The following is a 13707-nucleotide window of genomic DNA, read 5'->3' as shown; positions in this document are numbered from 1 at the left end:
ATTTCTGAGCAGACAGCCAGGAGTAACCCCTGAGCACCGCCGGGTGTGGCCCAAAAAACAAAAAAACAAAAAAACAAAAAAAAAAAGGATGTTACAGGTCCAAGTTGTAAAGAAATATGAACAGAAGTCACAGTCAGATAAAAATGAGATAGATGCCATATCCATAGCTGTCTGATATTAGTAAGGTTCAGCTGAAACCTAGTACTTGACTAAAGAGTGAGAAGCCAGAGAAAAGAGGGTTGAAAGCCATAGACTCCCCATAACTCAGCAATTTATGCTCTGCTGCTTAGATAAGGACTTCAACTTTCATCCCCAAAGTTGGAAATCATTGAAGCATTGTGGGGAGATGAGTGAGGTAACCTTTTTTTGCCTATACTCAAGATTTATTTAGGGATCACTCCTAGAAAGGCTTAAGGGACCACATACAATGTTGAATGAACCTGAAACAGCTACATGTGAAACAAAAGCCTTAATCCCTATACTATATTTCTCCAACCCAAGTTATATTTTAAGAACTACACTGCTATTCTATGGGAAACAGCTTATAAACAGGCAAGAAAAGTATAGAAATGTTGAGTCTAAGTATGACTCTTATAGACACCAGGCAAATCTACTGAGGCCGGTGCAAGATGCATACAATGAAAACCACAAAACTCAATGGGCTAAAGAAGGGACTAAATAAATGAGAAATCTCTATCCCCAGAGAGATGTGACATAATAAAGATTTCATGGTCACTCATTCACTTCTCGGATGATCCCACTTCATAATATATACCATGTGTCGGGTACTGATCAAAGTACCTTCCATATGCAAACACATTGTGGATTTTCTTATTACTCCAATTTCAAATTAAGAAATTGAGGCATGGGGCCGGGCGGTGGCGCTAGAGGTAAGGTGCCTGCCTTGCCTGCGCTAGCCTAGGACGGACCGTGGTTCAATCCCATATGGTCCCCCAAGCCAGGAGCGACTTCTGAGCGCATAGCCAGGAGTAACCCCTGAGCGTCACTGGGTGTGGCCCAAAAACCAAAAAAAAAAAAAAAAAAAAGAAATTGAGGCATGAATCACACAAGTAATCTGTTATAGAATTAAGGTTTAAACCAAACAGTTTGGCATAGAATCCTCCCCCAACTGATTGGCAAAGAACACTTTGGAATATCTTAGACAAGTTTTCTACAAAACTCACATAGATAAGGATAGATCTAGCAGGCTAACATTGCCTTCACATATAGGTGACTCTTGGCTCAATTCTTGCACAGTCTCACTTCCACTCCCCTCCCCCAAAACTCACTTTTCTAGACAGAGTGATCCACAGATCCCTACAGTTGAGAATTTGACAAATTGGCAAACTCTAATAAACAGAAATGGAAGGGAGTTGAAGTGGTTCACATCCAGCCCCAGCAATCCTCCATCCACATCCATCTCAGTTCCACACACACTGACAGAATCTTGGCCCAGGCTCTGCTCCAAGATCCAGCTACATACCTGCCCTCAGAGACAAGGGAAGTTTGCCTGAGACTGCCTCATGGTGGGATTCTGTGGAGAGAATAAGAGGCAGGAAGAGAAAGAGAGAGATCCCAGGAAGCTACTTTCTTCAGGAGAGTGCTCATTCATCCCTCACAAACTTTAGTAGCTTCGTACACTTCCAGAGGCTCCCAATGCTCCTCTGTGCTCTTAATTAAGCACTACTTCTGTTTTGATGGATTGGGGAAAAGAAAAAGAGAGATAATACAACAAGTAGGGTATTTGGTTATCTTGCAAGAGGTCAGTCCAGGTTGAACCCCAAGGTACCACTGAAATCCATAGGTCCCCTGAAACCCATAGGAGTGATCCCTAAGCACAGAGCTAGGAGTATGCTCTGAGCACTGTGGCCTGCAAACAAACAAAACAAACAAACAAAAACTGAATAATACTAAAACATAAAGCATATTCTTTAGGTCAGGGGTCTCAAACTCGCAGCCCACGGGCCATTTGCAGCCCTCCATACATTTTGTAGCCCTGCCCTAGAGAAATCTTTTTTTGTTTTGTTTTGTTTTAGTTGTTTGGGTCACACCCCCCAATGTTCAAGGCTTACTACTGACTTTGCACTCAAGGATCATCCTGACTTTGCCTCCTGCGGCCCCCAGGTAAATTGAGTTTGAGACCCCTGCTTTAGGTGATTGGTTGAATCAACACAAAATTGCCTCTTGGCTCCTGACCATAACAAAGACAGGCTGGGGAAGCTGCATTCAGCAGCAGAGTCTAATGGGATTTGAGTTTTCATCCAAAGATATACCATAAACTGATAGTTTTGCAATGAAATCAGTCTTCTTGCATGAAAACTGCCTTACCACCACCAGAATCTAAATTGTGACTGTGACAAACATGCCAACATATAGTACATGGCTCTGTCTATATGATAGGTCTGCAGGTTTACACAGGTTCACCTGTCCTATTCCATAGAATATTCTTAAGAAATTTAAGAGCAAAAGTAGTATAAAATAAAACGGCATTCATTTTCATGGAGAATTTTTTTTCTGTTCTTTTTTTCATGGAGAATTTTTGAGAGGACCCCACCCAAAAAATAAAATCTCAGATGGGCAATAAAACCAATAGAACTTAACACATCCCTACATAGTTTAGAGCAAGACTGGCATGTAAGTATACAATGTGCAAAGTCTATCCCCAGGAAAGGACCCTCTTACCTCTGCCCTGGGAATGTTGAATGAGATTTATATTTTATACCTTTCCTATAAAAGTGAAAATTCAATGGGCTTAAAGGCATTTGCCTTGCATGTAACTAACTATAGTTCTATACCCAGCACCGCATATGGTCCCTTGAGCACCAAGCCAGAAGTCAGCCTTCAGAAATATCTTTTTTTTTTTTAGGGCCACACCCGTTTGGTACTCAGGGGTTACTCCTGGCTAAGCACTCAGAAATTGCCCCTGGCTTGGGGGACCATATGGGACACCGGGGAATTGAACCGCGGTCCTTCCTTGGCTAGCACTTGCAAGGCAGACACCTTACCTCTAGCACCATCTCACCAGCCCCAGCCCTCAAAAATATCAAAAACAAAAAAAAAAAAAATAAATAAGTTAGAGATAGCACCATGGTTAGGGTATTTTCCTTGCAAGCAGCCAACACAGGTTCAATCCCCAGCATCCCTTATGGTCCCTGAGCACAACCAGGAATGACACCTGAGTGTAGACCCAGAAGTATCCTCTGAGCATCACCAGGTATGTCCTCTTCCCCCAAAAAGATAAAAATTATCTTCTCGTTTCTTTTGATTAAAGAAGAGTTATTGGACTGGAGACATTTATCAAAGGGTTAGAACATACGCTTCACATAAAGAATCCTACATTTAATTCTCAGTGCCACATGATCCCTGAAGCACCTCCAGGAATGAGACTGAGCACCAAGACTGAAGTGCTCCTTCAGCTCAGTGAGGGACCCAAAAGTGACTCCCCACCCAAAAAAGAAGAAAAGAAAGAGATACTAACATTAGTCTTCCACAAAGGAAAGAGGTATAGTTCAAACTTTTGGAAAGTAGCAAATACCTGTATCAAACAGCATAAACAGTAAACCAAATAAATCAAATGAAGATTTTCTTTCTATGCCAAAAAGATAAATAGAAAGATAAAAAAAATTTCTCAAGGTAGAGGAGGAAACAAGCACTCGAGGCATGTCTTACCTGCAATGAGTCCATCCATCTGCTCCAGGGCGGCCTGTAGAACATGACTAGCGTCAGACGCCATGACTCTGCTTCCCTATCCAGCCTTCTTTTCTTACTAAAAAGTCAAACAAAACAAGTGGGAAGTTAGTTGTCACCTTATGCACACAGACTGGCAAGTTCCAACATACAACACTATCATAGAAGCTCTAAATCATCAACAAGACTTCCTAGCTTCCAAGACTTAATAGCTCTTCCCAGGCATCTGGAACATATAGTCCCAGTCACTGCTTTAATGAAAGGTAAAGGGCCCCTCAGGAGTCCTTTGTGAAGGGAGACAGTGATTGACAACCCAGCTGTCATTAGAGTCAAAGTTCAAGCACCACCATGGATAGAAGGCAACAGTAGCTATCTAGCCCAGGTAATATAGTGGCATGTCTTGGCATTTGTCCTGCACCTGCAATTCACACTTGCCTGGTAAAAGTTGATCCAGACAGAGCAGCCCAAGGGAACTTTCCTTCCCAAATGAGCACCCTCAAAAAGTTAGCACACTAGCCCCATTCCAGGTATTGAATCCCCAAGGATGAAGAGTCCAGCCACTCCCAAATGCCAAACTTCTCTCTCAAATAGTCCCAGCAAGAGTTTCTCCACCCAACCAAGAGCAACTGGCATTATCTCCAAACAACTTTACCTCCTAGAAAGTACTGTGCTAAACTCTGTTGCAGTCTTTTCTCACTTCTTGGCTCCAATCTCACTACCGCCACCACCACCAGGTGGCACATTTGTAATCCTAAGGAGACACTTAGCTTATGGGTGAAGCAGGTGTTTGCGTATACAAGGAAGCCTCTGCCTGTGCCTCAAGGGAAGAAAATGTGGGGAGCAGAGACTCCTGGACCTACTGGGGCTCAGGTAAGGGGAAATAAGTTTTGGGGGACTCTTGACCATTTTCCCTGTGACTTTGAACCTTTACGGTGACCAAAATGTTAGTAGAAACCTGAATGTAGCTTTAGGATTTGGTATGGAGGAGAATCTTAGGACCACCAGAAAGCAAACAAGACTCTAAGAGGCAGTAGACTTTCAAGGGCCAAACCCAGCCCTGTCTTTCACTGTGAAATCTTACTAAATTCCCTGAAATATAAGAAGTACTGGATATCTGTCAGCAACTATTTTGTTATTATTTGTTTTGGGGCCACAACTAGTAGTGCTCAATGATTACTCCTTCCTGGCTCTGTGCTTAGGGATCATTCCTGGCAGCATTCATTGGGGACCACATGGGGTGCTGAACATTGAATCTCAATCAGCCATATGCAAAGCAAATGCCCTACCCACTGTACTATAGTCTCAGTCCTTATTTTGCTATTATTTTTAAACATGGAAATAACCACATAATGTATCTGTGCCAGGATAGCTCAATGAGCAAGAATTTTCAATATAGTGTAGGTTGAGGGAAGGGAAAACCAAGGGAAGCCCAAAAGACAGCTGGTTTCTCTGGATAAGGAATATTTTGCAGAGACTGAATCAGTCATGCCTGAGGAAGGGGAGCACTATGATTCATAAGTACGAAGGCTAAGAAAGGTTCAGAAACAGGTACTGGGCCTCAGTAGCTCAAGAATTATTGCACAATCAGTTCAGAGGAATGGTGAAGGAATGTGAGGAGAAGGTTGAGGCTTTCCTGACATCTCAGGCACTAGAAGAAGGTAGGCAGGGCTGCAGCAAGGAGCAGCTCTGTTACTCAGTGAGAATAAAGCCCAGATGCCACAAGGCAGAGCATGAGGTCTAAACAGAAGCAAGCTGGGGATGAGACTAAAAAACAGGGGGGGGGGGGGAGTGTAACAGGAACAGGTGTATCAGCAACTTCATGCCTTTTTAGTCACAGGGAATCAAAGTTTATTTTCTTCTGTTTTGTTTTGTTTTGTTTTGTTTTGTTTTGTTTTGTTTTGTTTTTGGGTCACACCCTGTTACACCCAGAGTTTACTCCTGGCTTTGCACTCAGAAATTGTTCCTGGCTTTGGAGACCATATAGGATGCCAGGGGATCAAACCATGGTCTGTCCTAGGCTATCATGGGCAAGGTAGATGCCTTACTGCTTGCACCACCTCTCCAGCCCCAGGAAATCAAAGTTTGTAAAACTTGGGCGGGGTGGTGGGATGGAGCTCAAAAGGCTGAGCATATTTTGTATGCAGAAAGCCTAAATTCAATCCCTTGTCCTCCTCAAACGCTAATCCAGATCACCCCAGAGCACTGCCCAGATGTAATCCAAAGCACACCACCAAAAAAAAAAAAAAAAGTCAAGAACAACATAAATTTTGAAATACTATCTTCCTGTGGAATATGTTGACTGCTCCAGGGAAAAAATAAAACTGATGGTGATTTCAGAAAGAGGTGGGATAGGAACTGGACAGGCCAGATTTGCCATGCACTCCCCTGGTCTACTGTCCATTCTCTAAATGTCCTGATTTCTTTTCACCGCTGCAAGTTTACACCTGCAATTTCCTCCTTTAGTTCTCTCCCACAGATCTCTGCATGGCTGATTTATTCCCATACTCTGATCTTTCTGCCCAAAGCAGCTTCTAAGAAAGATTTTTCTTGGCCCAATCAAGCATAGCAAATCCAAAGGACCCCTTCCAGACCCATCCATTTATATTTCCTTTCCAACAAGCCTTTCTCTCTCCACAGAAGGAAAGCTGGGGGGTGTAACTATCTGCTTGCTTACTCCAGATGTCCAATCCCTACTCTTAATGTTCTGAGAGCAAGAAATCTTATAAAAAGGTATGAATAAACAAGCAGATCTATGCAGCCCACATTACCTGAATTCTGGGGGTGTTGGTAAATGAGACCTAGTTCCTGCCCCCCAGGACTCACAGTTCAGTGGAGAAAACAGACAGGTAAAGCCAAGCCATCAGATAAGCAGACTGCATAGAAAGCATGTTGATGGAGGTGGCTTCGCTGATTCCCCAGTTCTGTGGAAGAGCAGGCAGGTGCTTACCCGGAAAGTAAGAAGGAAGGGCAGGATCATGGAGAAGTATGAGAGAAAGGATGTAGGTGAGAAATATCAGTGTGTCTGATGAAGTTACACAAGTCATTCAGCTGCCTTAGATGAGTCAGAACCATTGCAGAATTCAGGTCAAAGTGACTAGGGTGGTTGCTGACAGAATCTCGGAATCGTACCTACCCATGTCTTCAGGGGTCTGGATGCCAGGATGGCACAAACCAGCCAGCCTCAGGCACAAACATGACAGCTAGTTTAAGGGAGAGAGATGCTTCTCTCAGCACACTGATCCCATTTGGGGTCTGGAGGGCAGAGTAAAAGTTGGAGGGTGAAACAGGTGGAAAAGAAACCAGTTAGGGTCCAGGTTCTGTGCCCCTGTAGCATGATAACAAGACGGATGTCCAGGGGGCCTCTGCCCAATGATGAATTCAAATTTGGGCAGCAGCAAACTGGGTGGAGCCCTGGGAGTTGGCATGAAATGGAATATGAGTCAAAGGCATCTCACGACAGCCCAGAAGCTAGGAAGCTGGTGAGCAGGAACCTAAGCAGTTAACAAGCTCATTCAAGACCTTCTGAGTCCAGTGTGATGAGTAGGCACATCTGTCATGGAAAGGTGGGACTTTAGGTAACACTGCAGAATCAGAAAGAGAGACTTTTGAGAGGCCAGTAGCCCCCAGTATGAGGCCTCCGGCCTCTACGTGAACAAAAACCAACTTTCTGGAACAGAGAAGACATGAGACAGATAAACATTACTATACCAGTGGTGAGGAGTCTCTTGCCTCTTTCCCTACTGTCCATGGTAGAGCAATATTGTAAAATGGGATCATTCAGGATCCTCAGTGACTCTTCATCACCAAAGGGATAGCCAAAGCACCTCCCTAGGAAAACAAGGATTCATGGAGGATGTGGGGCTGATGAGCAGACTGCTAACCCAAAGGGGCTGGGAAAGAGAGTCAGGATCTAGGCCAAATGAGAAGTTGACTAAGGACTGGTCAAAGTCATATTCTCATTGCATCAATGAGAAGGGAGCACTCTATTATCCACTATGGGTTGGGGAAGGGATGGCTGACATAGAAGCAATAACAGACTGACCGACACTGTGCTCCAAGAGTCCCTAAGGAGAAGCAGCTGAGGACAACACTGTTAATATACTCAGACAGAAGAGCTATACTGATTGAAAGTACCATATTTTCCAGCGTATAAGACAACTTTTGAAACAAAAAATGTCAACCGAAAATCGGGATCGTCTTATACGCCGAGTATATCCCGAAAAATGTTTCAATATGCCGCTAAATGAAAATTGTCTGAATATTGCTACAAAACAATTTTTCCAACTTGATCCTACACCAATCACTGCCAGGCTGCTCGGACTGCCTCTCTAACTCAGCCAATCCAAGCAGGCTTTTTATGCATGCAAATTATACAGTGTTCTGGACCCGAATCTACACTGTAAAAAGCATGCTCAGATTGGCCAGTCAGAGAGGAAGTCTATTACAGTATAACCTTTGGACCTTTGCTTGTTGTGATTGACTCACTGTGGAAGATACAGTTGCAGCACAGAAACATTCTGTCTTATACTACAAATATAGGCCTAAACCTATGTTTTAACTGTAAAATTAGGGGGTCGTCTCATATGCCCGGTCGTCTTATATGCCGGAAAATATGGTAGTTCTCCTCTCTACGGATGGTAGACCATCACACAGCCCTACAGTTGACCCTAAGGAGTGGTCAGCTTTCTCATACCAAGAAAATGAGTCAGCCCAAGCTACAAAGCAGAGAATGCTGTTTAAGAAAAAGGCCAGGTGTGGGTCATTCATCATAATCCTTCCTTTCATGCACCAACCCTTTTGCATGCTATGATGATACTATTCTATTCCTTTGACCATACCTGAGGCTACTTGTCCACCAGAACAAATGTACCCGTCTCTTATTTAACAATATCTGGGAAGGACAGAGAGAAAGAAAGGAAGGAAGGAAGGAAAGAAGGAAGGAAGGAAGGAAGGAAGGAAGGAAGGAAGGAAGGAAGGAAGGAAGGAAGGAAGGAAGGAAGGAAGGAAGGAAGGAAGGAAGGAAGGAAGGAAGGAAGAGAAGGAAGGAGAGAAGAGGAGAGAGAGAAAAGAAAGAAAGAAAGAAAGAAAGAAAGAAAGAAAGAAAGAAAGAAAGAAAGAAAGAAAGAAAGAAGAAAGAAAGAAAGAAAGAAAGAAAAAAGAAAGAAAGAAAGAAAGAAAGAAAGAAAGAAAGAAAGAAAGAAAGAAAGAAAGAAGAAAGAAAAGAAATCTAGGAGGGAACTTCAGAATAAAAGGTCTGAGGATAGATGTCTCAGGCACATTAACCCACATAGCCCAGTTTAGCACTTAGAAACCAACTTGGCATAAGACCTGTATGTGTTTGGAAACATAGAAAGTCACCCAAGATAGCTAAGTGCATTCCTAACCCAATGCCCTAGGACAGTGGTCGGCAAGCCGCGGCTCGTGAGCTACATGCGGCTCTTCTGTGTGCCGGGCAGCCGCTGCAGGAGTCAGGACTCTGCTCCTAGCCTCTGTCAGTGCGTGCCCTGTGTGCAGCCCCGGCGGCTGGCTCCACACAGCTCTGATCAGAACCAAGGCCAATGTTCACATTAGTGTTTGTGACTTTGTCAGTCATTGTCAGGATGTAATTTTCTCTACATTGTAAGGCGAATTTTACAGAATTTAACGTTATCGATAAATAATATCGTTCTAAAGTTTTTGTTTTATTAGTTGTATTATTTGTATCCTGCCGACCTAGGTGGATACTTGCATGCAGAATATTCTCAATAAAAACTTATTGAAACTAAAAACAGTTTACCATCCTATGTATTTTCAGTTTTAAAAATGTGGCTCTCAAAATAAATTTCAATCGTGGTTTTGGCGAGATTTGGCTCAGTTGAAAAAAAAAAAAAAAGGTCGTCTACCAGTGTCCTAGGAGGTCAGCAATATGGAGACCTTGTCTTCACTTCAATTTCACTGTCCAGAATAGGAGTCAAACAGCACATGCTGAGTGAGGTGCATTCTGGGGCAAGTGAATCTTCACAGATCATCATACCAATGCACTTATAAACTACAGCTCATGCTTGAACAAAGCTTTACTCAATACTACATTATTATGACTCTGAGAAAAAGAGAACACTGGACAAAAGTATTTTGTTCAAGGACGTGTCTTTATTATCCTTCATTTATTTCAACAGGTTCCAAGAGCCTCCAGACAACATTCGTCTGAACTTCCTATCAGATTTATATAGTGGATGAATAATTTAAATTCATTAAAATAAGAAAACAGAAAACCAAGCAAAGAACAAAAGAATTCCATAGAAGAGGAAAAGTTCAAAGGCCCAGGACATATGTCTTGTAGGTGGAAGCTCCAGTTTCGACCCCCAGCGCCACAAAGTCCCTCAAGCACTGTGGACATAATCCCCCAAAACAAAAGAAAAATAAAATAAAATAAATGACCACCTGGTACTGCTACTTGGAAAATGGTTTGGTGGAGGGATTTAGGTAGGGGGCTTTATTATGTGTCCAGAAAATCAGCAGACTTAAAGGTGACGAATCAAAAAATAGAATTCTAATTATTGATGTATGTTATGATTGATATAGATGCCATATATACACATAATATAATGATGTAGTAATTCTAATTCTATGATATGAAGGTGAAGTCAATAAGATATTGATAGGTTGGAATTGAGTATGAGAGCAAGTGTTTATTTCTGGAAGAGTGAGTATGAATGAAAAAGCAACTGTGTGTGATATAGAAGTAATGGAATAAAAAGATTGGTTTGGAAAATATGCAGTTTAGAATAACCAGGAATCTCTAAGAATGTAGTCTGGGTTAAGTATTTGGAAATGGATCTTATAGTTAGAAACAGGTCTAAACTGAAGATAATATGGGAATCATCTGTATAAAGATGACATTTTACACAATTGCATGATGTGGCTAGAAAACAGTAATAAAAAGGGAGGGTTGGGAGAAAAGGGAAGAGGAAAAGAGAATGGGAAAGAAAGGGGACAGGAAAAAGAAGGAAGTAGAAGGAGTAGGGAAGGTAAGATAAGAGAAAGGGGAGGAGAGGGGATGAAAGAGATGGAGAAAGAAGGAAAGAAAAGGGCCCGGAGAGATAGCACAGCGGTGTTTGCCTTGCAAGCAGCCGATCCAGGACCAAAGGTGGTTGGTCGAATCCCGGTGTCCATATGGTCCCCCATACCTGTCAGGAGCTATTTCTGAGCAGACAGCCAGGAGTAACCCCTGAGCACTGCCAGGTGTGGCCCAAAACCAAAAAAAAAAAAAAAAAAAAAAAAAAGAAGGGAGGGTCTGGGTGGGGCTCTGAACTTCTGGTCTCCCAGCTTCTTGAAGGATCTCTCCTTCCTGGGAGCCGGGAGTCTAGCAGGAGGAGGTTTGGCAGGCCCCCGCCATGCCGGGGACCTGCTTGACCAGGCCTAGTGGGGGTGCGGGACTTGTGTAACCCCAGCACCCCTCTACCGCCTTGCTCCAGATCTCCAGGGCTTCCCCGGGCCACACGCCTGGGCAAGCCGGTGAGTTGGGTCCCTTGGTGGAGCTTGAAGGTACCCTAGGCCTTCGCCCACTATCCATGCAGCTCCTTAGGGAGGGTCTGGGTGGGGCTCTGAACTTCTGGTCTCCCAGCTTCTTGAAGGATCTCTCCTTCCTGGGAGCCGGGAGTCTAGCAGGAGGAGGTTTAGCTGGCACTGGTAATCTTTGTCCAGTCTACATTTTCAAAATCGCGCGGGGGCTGTGCACAAGAAACATTAATAGTACTCTCACAAGAAACATTAATAGTACTCACTATCATTGAATTATGTTTTTATGTATGCAGAATGTCCATTTTGTACTCTGCCCTTTTGCATACCCCTTCATAAGTTCATATTTCTCTTTAACTTCTTTAACTCCTATCATCATTACTCCTTTTTTACCCTTTCTAACTTAAGTACTGTGAGTCCTAAGTCACAGACCAAAGTGGTGCCCTAGAGTTAACACCCACCCAACTATTTTAAAAGGCATAAAAAGGACACATATCTTTTCAACATTTTATGGGTGTTTTCTTTGACGGCTATAACTTTTGCTAAATACTTTCTTATACAGTGATGATTCCCCCCCCCCATGTTTTTTATCTTCTCTTTGTGAACTGCTCAATATGGAATTTGGTGTGTAAGAATCCCTCAGTTTAATACTTATGTTTGAACCAAGTCATGGGTCTTGTTGAAAATGTTCTTACGCCCCCATATATCTGATAGCACCACGTGGCTTTATATCTTGTTTGCGTAGGCACACTAACATGGGAAAATACTATGCATACCAATAAGTTCTTATCTAATGGAAATAGGAACACACAAATCTTGTAGTGCAATGAGACCTTACACCCTGAACATTGACATAAAGACCTGGCACAGGCCTCAGAAGAATGGGCATTCTCCATTTACCCCTTGATCTACAGAAGACATTTACAAAACATCCAAGGTTGTATATAACATCACCCGTAGGCATTCCTGTACCAGGGACAACCCTACAGCTGCTCTGACATCGATCTACTCAAAAGAGACACCCCTTAACACTGAGAAGACAACAAGAACAATGACCTGCTTACTGGACAGGGCTTGCTGTATTGCCCCTTAATGGTGAGGTTTGTCTATAACATCACCTGGAAGCAATCCTCTACCACGGAAGACCCTACCACTGCTCAGACATTGTCCTGCTCAAAAGAGACTTCCCTTAACACTGAGAAGACTTAACAACAACAACCTGCTTACAGGACAAGGCTTCCTGCATTGCCCTTTCATGGTGAGGTGAAACGAGAAGGCACTCCACATCATGACTTCAATGTAGGACATGCAGATTCCAGAATCTTTAATACAGAAACATGAGACCAACAACAGAGACTGTGTGATAAGTGTGTTGGCACTACGGACAATATCTTGGATCGAACGATAACTTGCCTGAGGCCTAGAGCTGGTCTTATGCAGGAAACTTCAGGGGTAGGATCTCTTTGTATTTAGGTCAAGGTTATTCCTTTCCATGCCTCTCATATTTTGGTGGGCCTATGCAAACAACAATTGCCACTCTAACACCGTTTTTACTGTGCTCCTTTGACTCTAATTCTTAAAACGCACCCACTTAAAATTTGAGGTTAACTTAAGCTAATATGCATGTACATGGAAATGTAAAAAATACTATGCCTCTAATGTTTAAGGAGTTACGTAAGTTTGATGGCTTTAGATTGCCTTGTGTGCTGTTAAGAAATATTATAATGTGCTACAATCTGGGAACTTGAGGGACAAAGTAATTGCACATGGATTCTGTTTTATTTATCTTGACTTTCTTTGGTGAAAGTTCAAAGTTAAGATATCAGCAAGGGGACTTCTTCTGAGAATTATGTTATGGGTGATTGTCCTTCCACTGTAACTTTACCTTATCCTCCTTCTTTGCATCTTTTGTTCTCATAATTCAAAATAAAAAAATTATAAAAAAAAAAAAAAGAAGGAAAGAAAAGCCCCCAGGATTCTCTGAAACACTCCAAGGTGGAACTATCATGGAGAAAATCCAACAAATGTTTTGGGATGAGGCTGGGATACAAATGCCAGGCACAGTAGCTGAGTCAGGGCAGAAGTCTTCTCTCCACACTCCTGATTGAGGTGAGGTCATCTGTTCCCATAGCCAGGCCTACCCTGCATGATCTCATCCTAGACACTCCAGTAGTCCCTTGGCTGGCAGGTCAGCCTACAAGACAGGGTACCCTCTCTGTTTATCCAGCACTAAAAATCCACCAAACTCCAGCTCCCACACTTCAATGTATAGCAGGAGCACAGGATCAGGATCCATCTGAACATTTTTTGAACTTCACTTGAACAGAAGACCTGAACCTGCCAACTGGGTACCTTAGGCCCTTGTGGTACTAAATTATCAAAGACCTGTGGGTGGAGTCCTTGATTCATCCTCTGTCCAACCTGGCACCTATCTTTAAAAGTCTCAAGAATATTTAGAATCTATGCCATATGGACTCAATCTACTGGGTGCAACTATAACTTCTCTCATACCTAGCCCATCTT

The 13707-nt window shown here is 42.9% G+C and overlaps 1 protein-coding gene across 2 annotated transcripts in view; it reads right to left on the bottom strand.

Annotated features, from left to right (window-relative positions):
- The window catches only part of PPFIBP2 (PPFIA binding protein 2), a 168629-nt gene that overhangs the window by 123355 nt on the left and 31567 nt on the right, over nt 1–13707 (bottom strand). For both annotated transcript variants that reach the window (XM_049780997.1, XM_049781000.1), the window contains exon 2: nt 3670–3766. In XM_049780997.1, coding sequence (XP_049636954.1) covers nt 3670–3733 — 64 coding nt within the window. In that variant the 5' untranslated portion in view covers nt 3734–3766. The remainder of the gene's footprint in view (nt 1–3669; nt 3767–13707) is intronic.

Source organism: Suncus etruscus, chromosome 9, assembly GCF_024139225.1.
Source record: "Suncus etruscus isolate mSunEtr1 chromosome 9, mSunEtr1.pri.cur, whole genome shotgun sequence".
Lineage (NCBI taxonomy): Eukaryota > Metazoa > Chordata > Mammalia > Eulipotyphla > Soricidae > Suncus > Suncus etruscus.
This window is presented reverse-complemented; position numbering and strand designations above follow the sequence as displayed.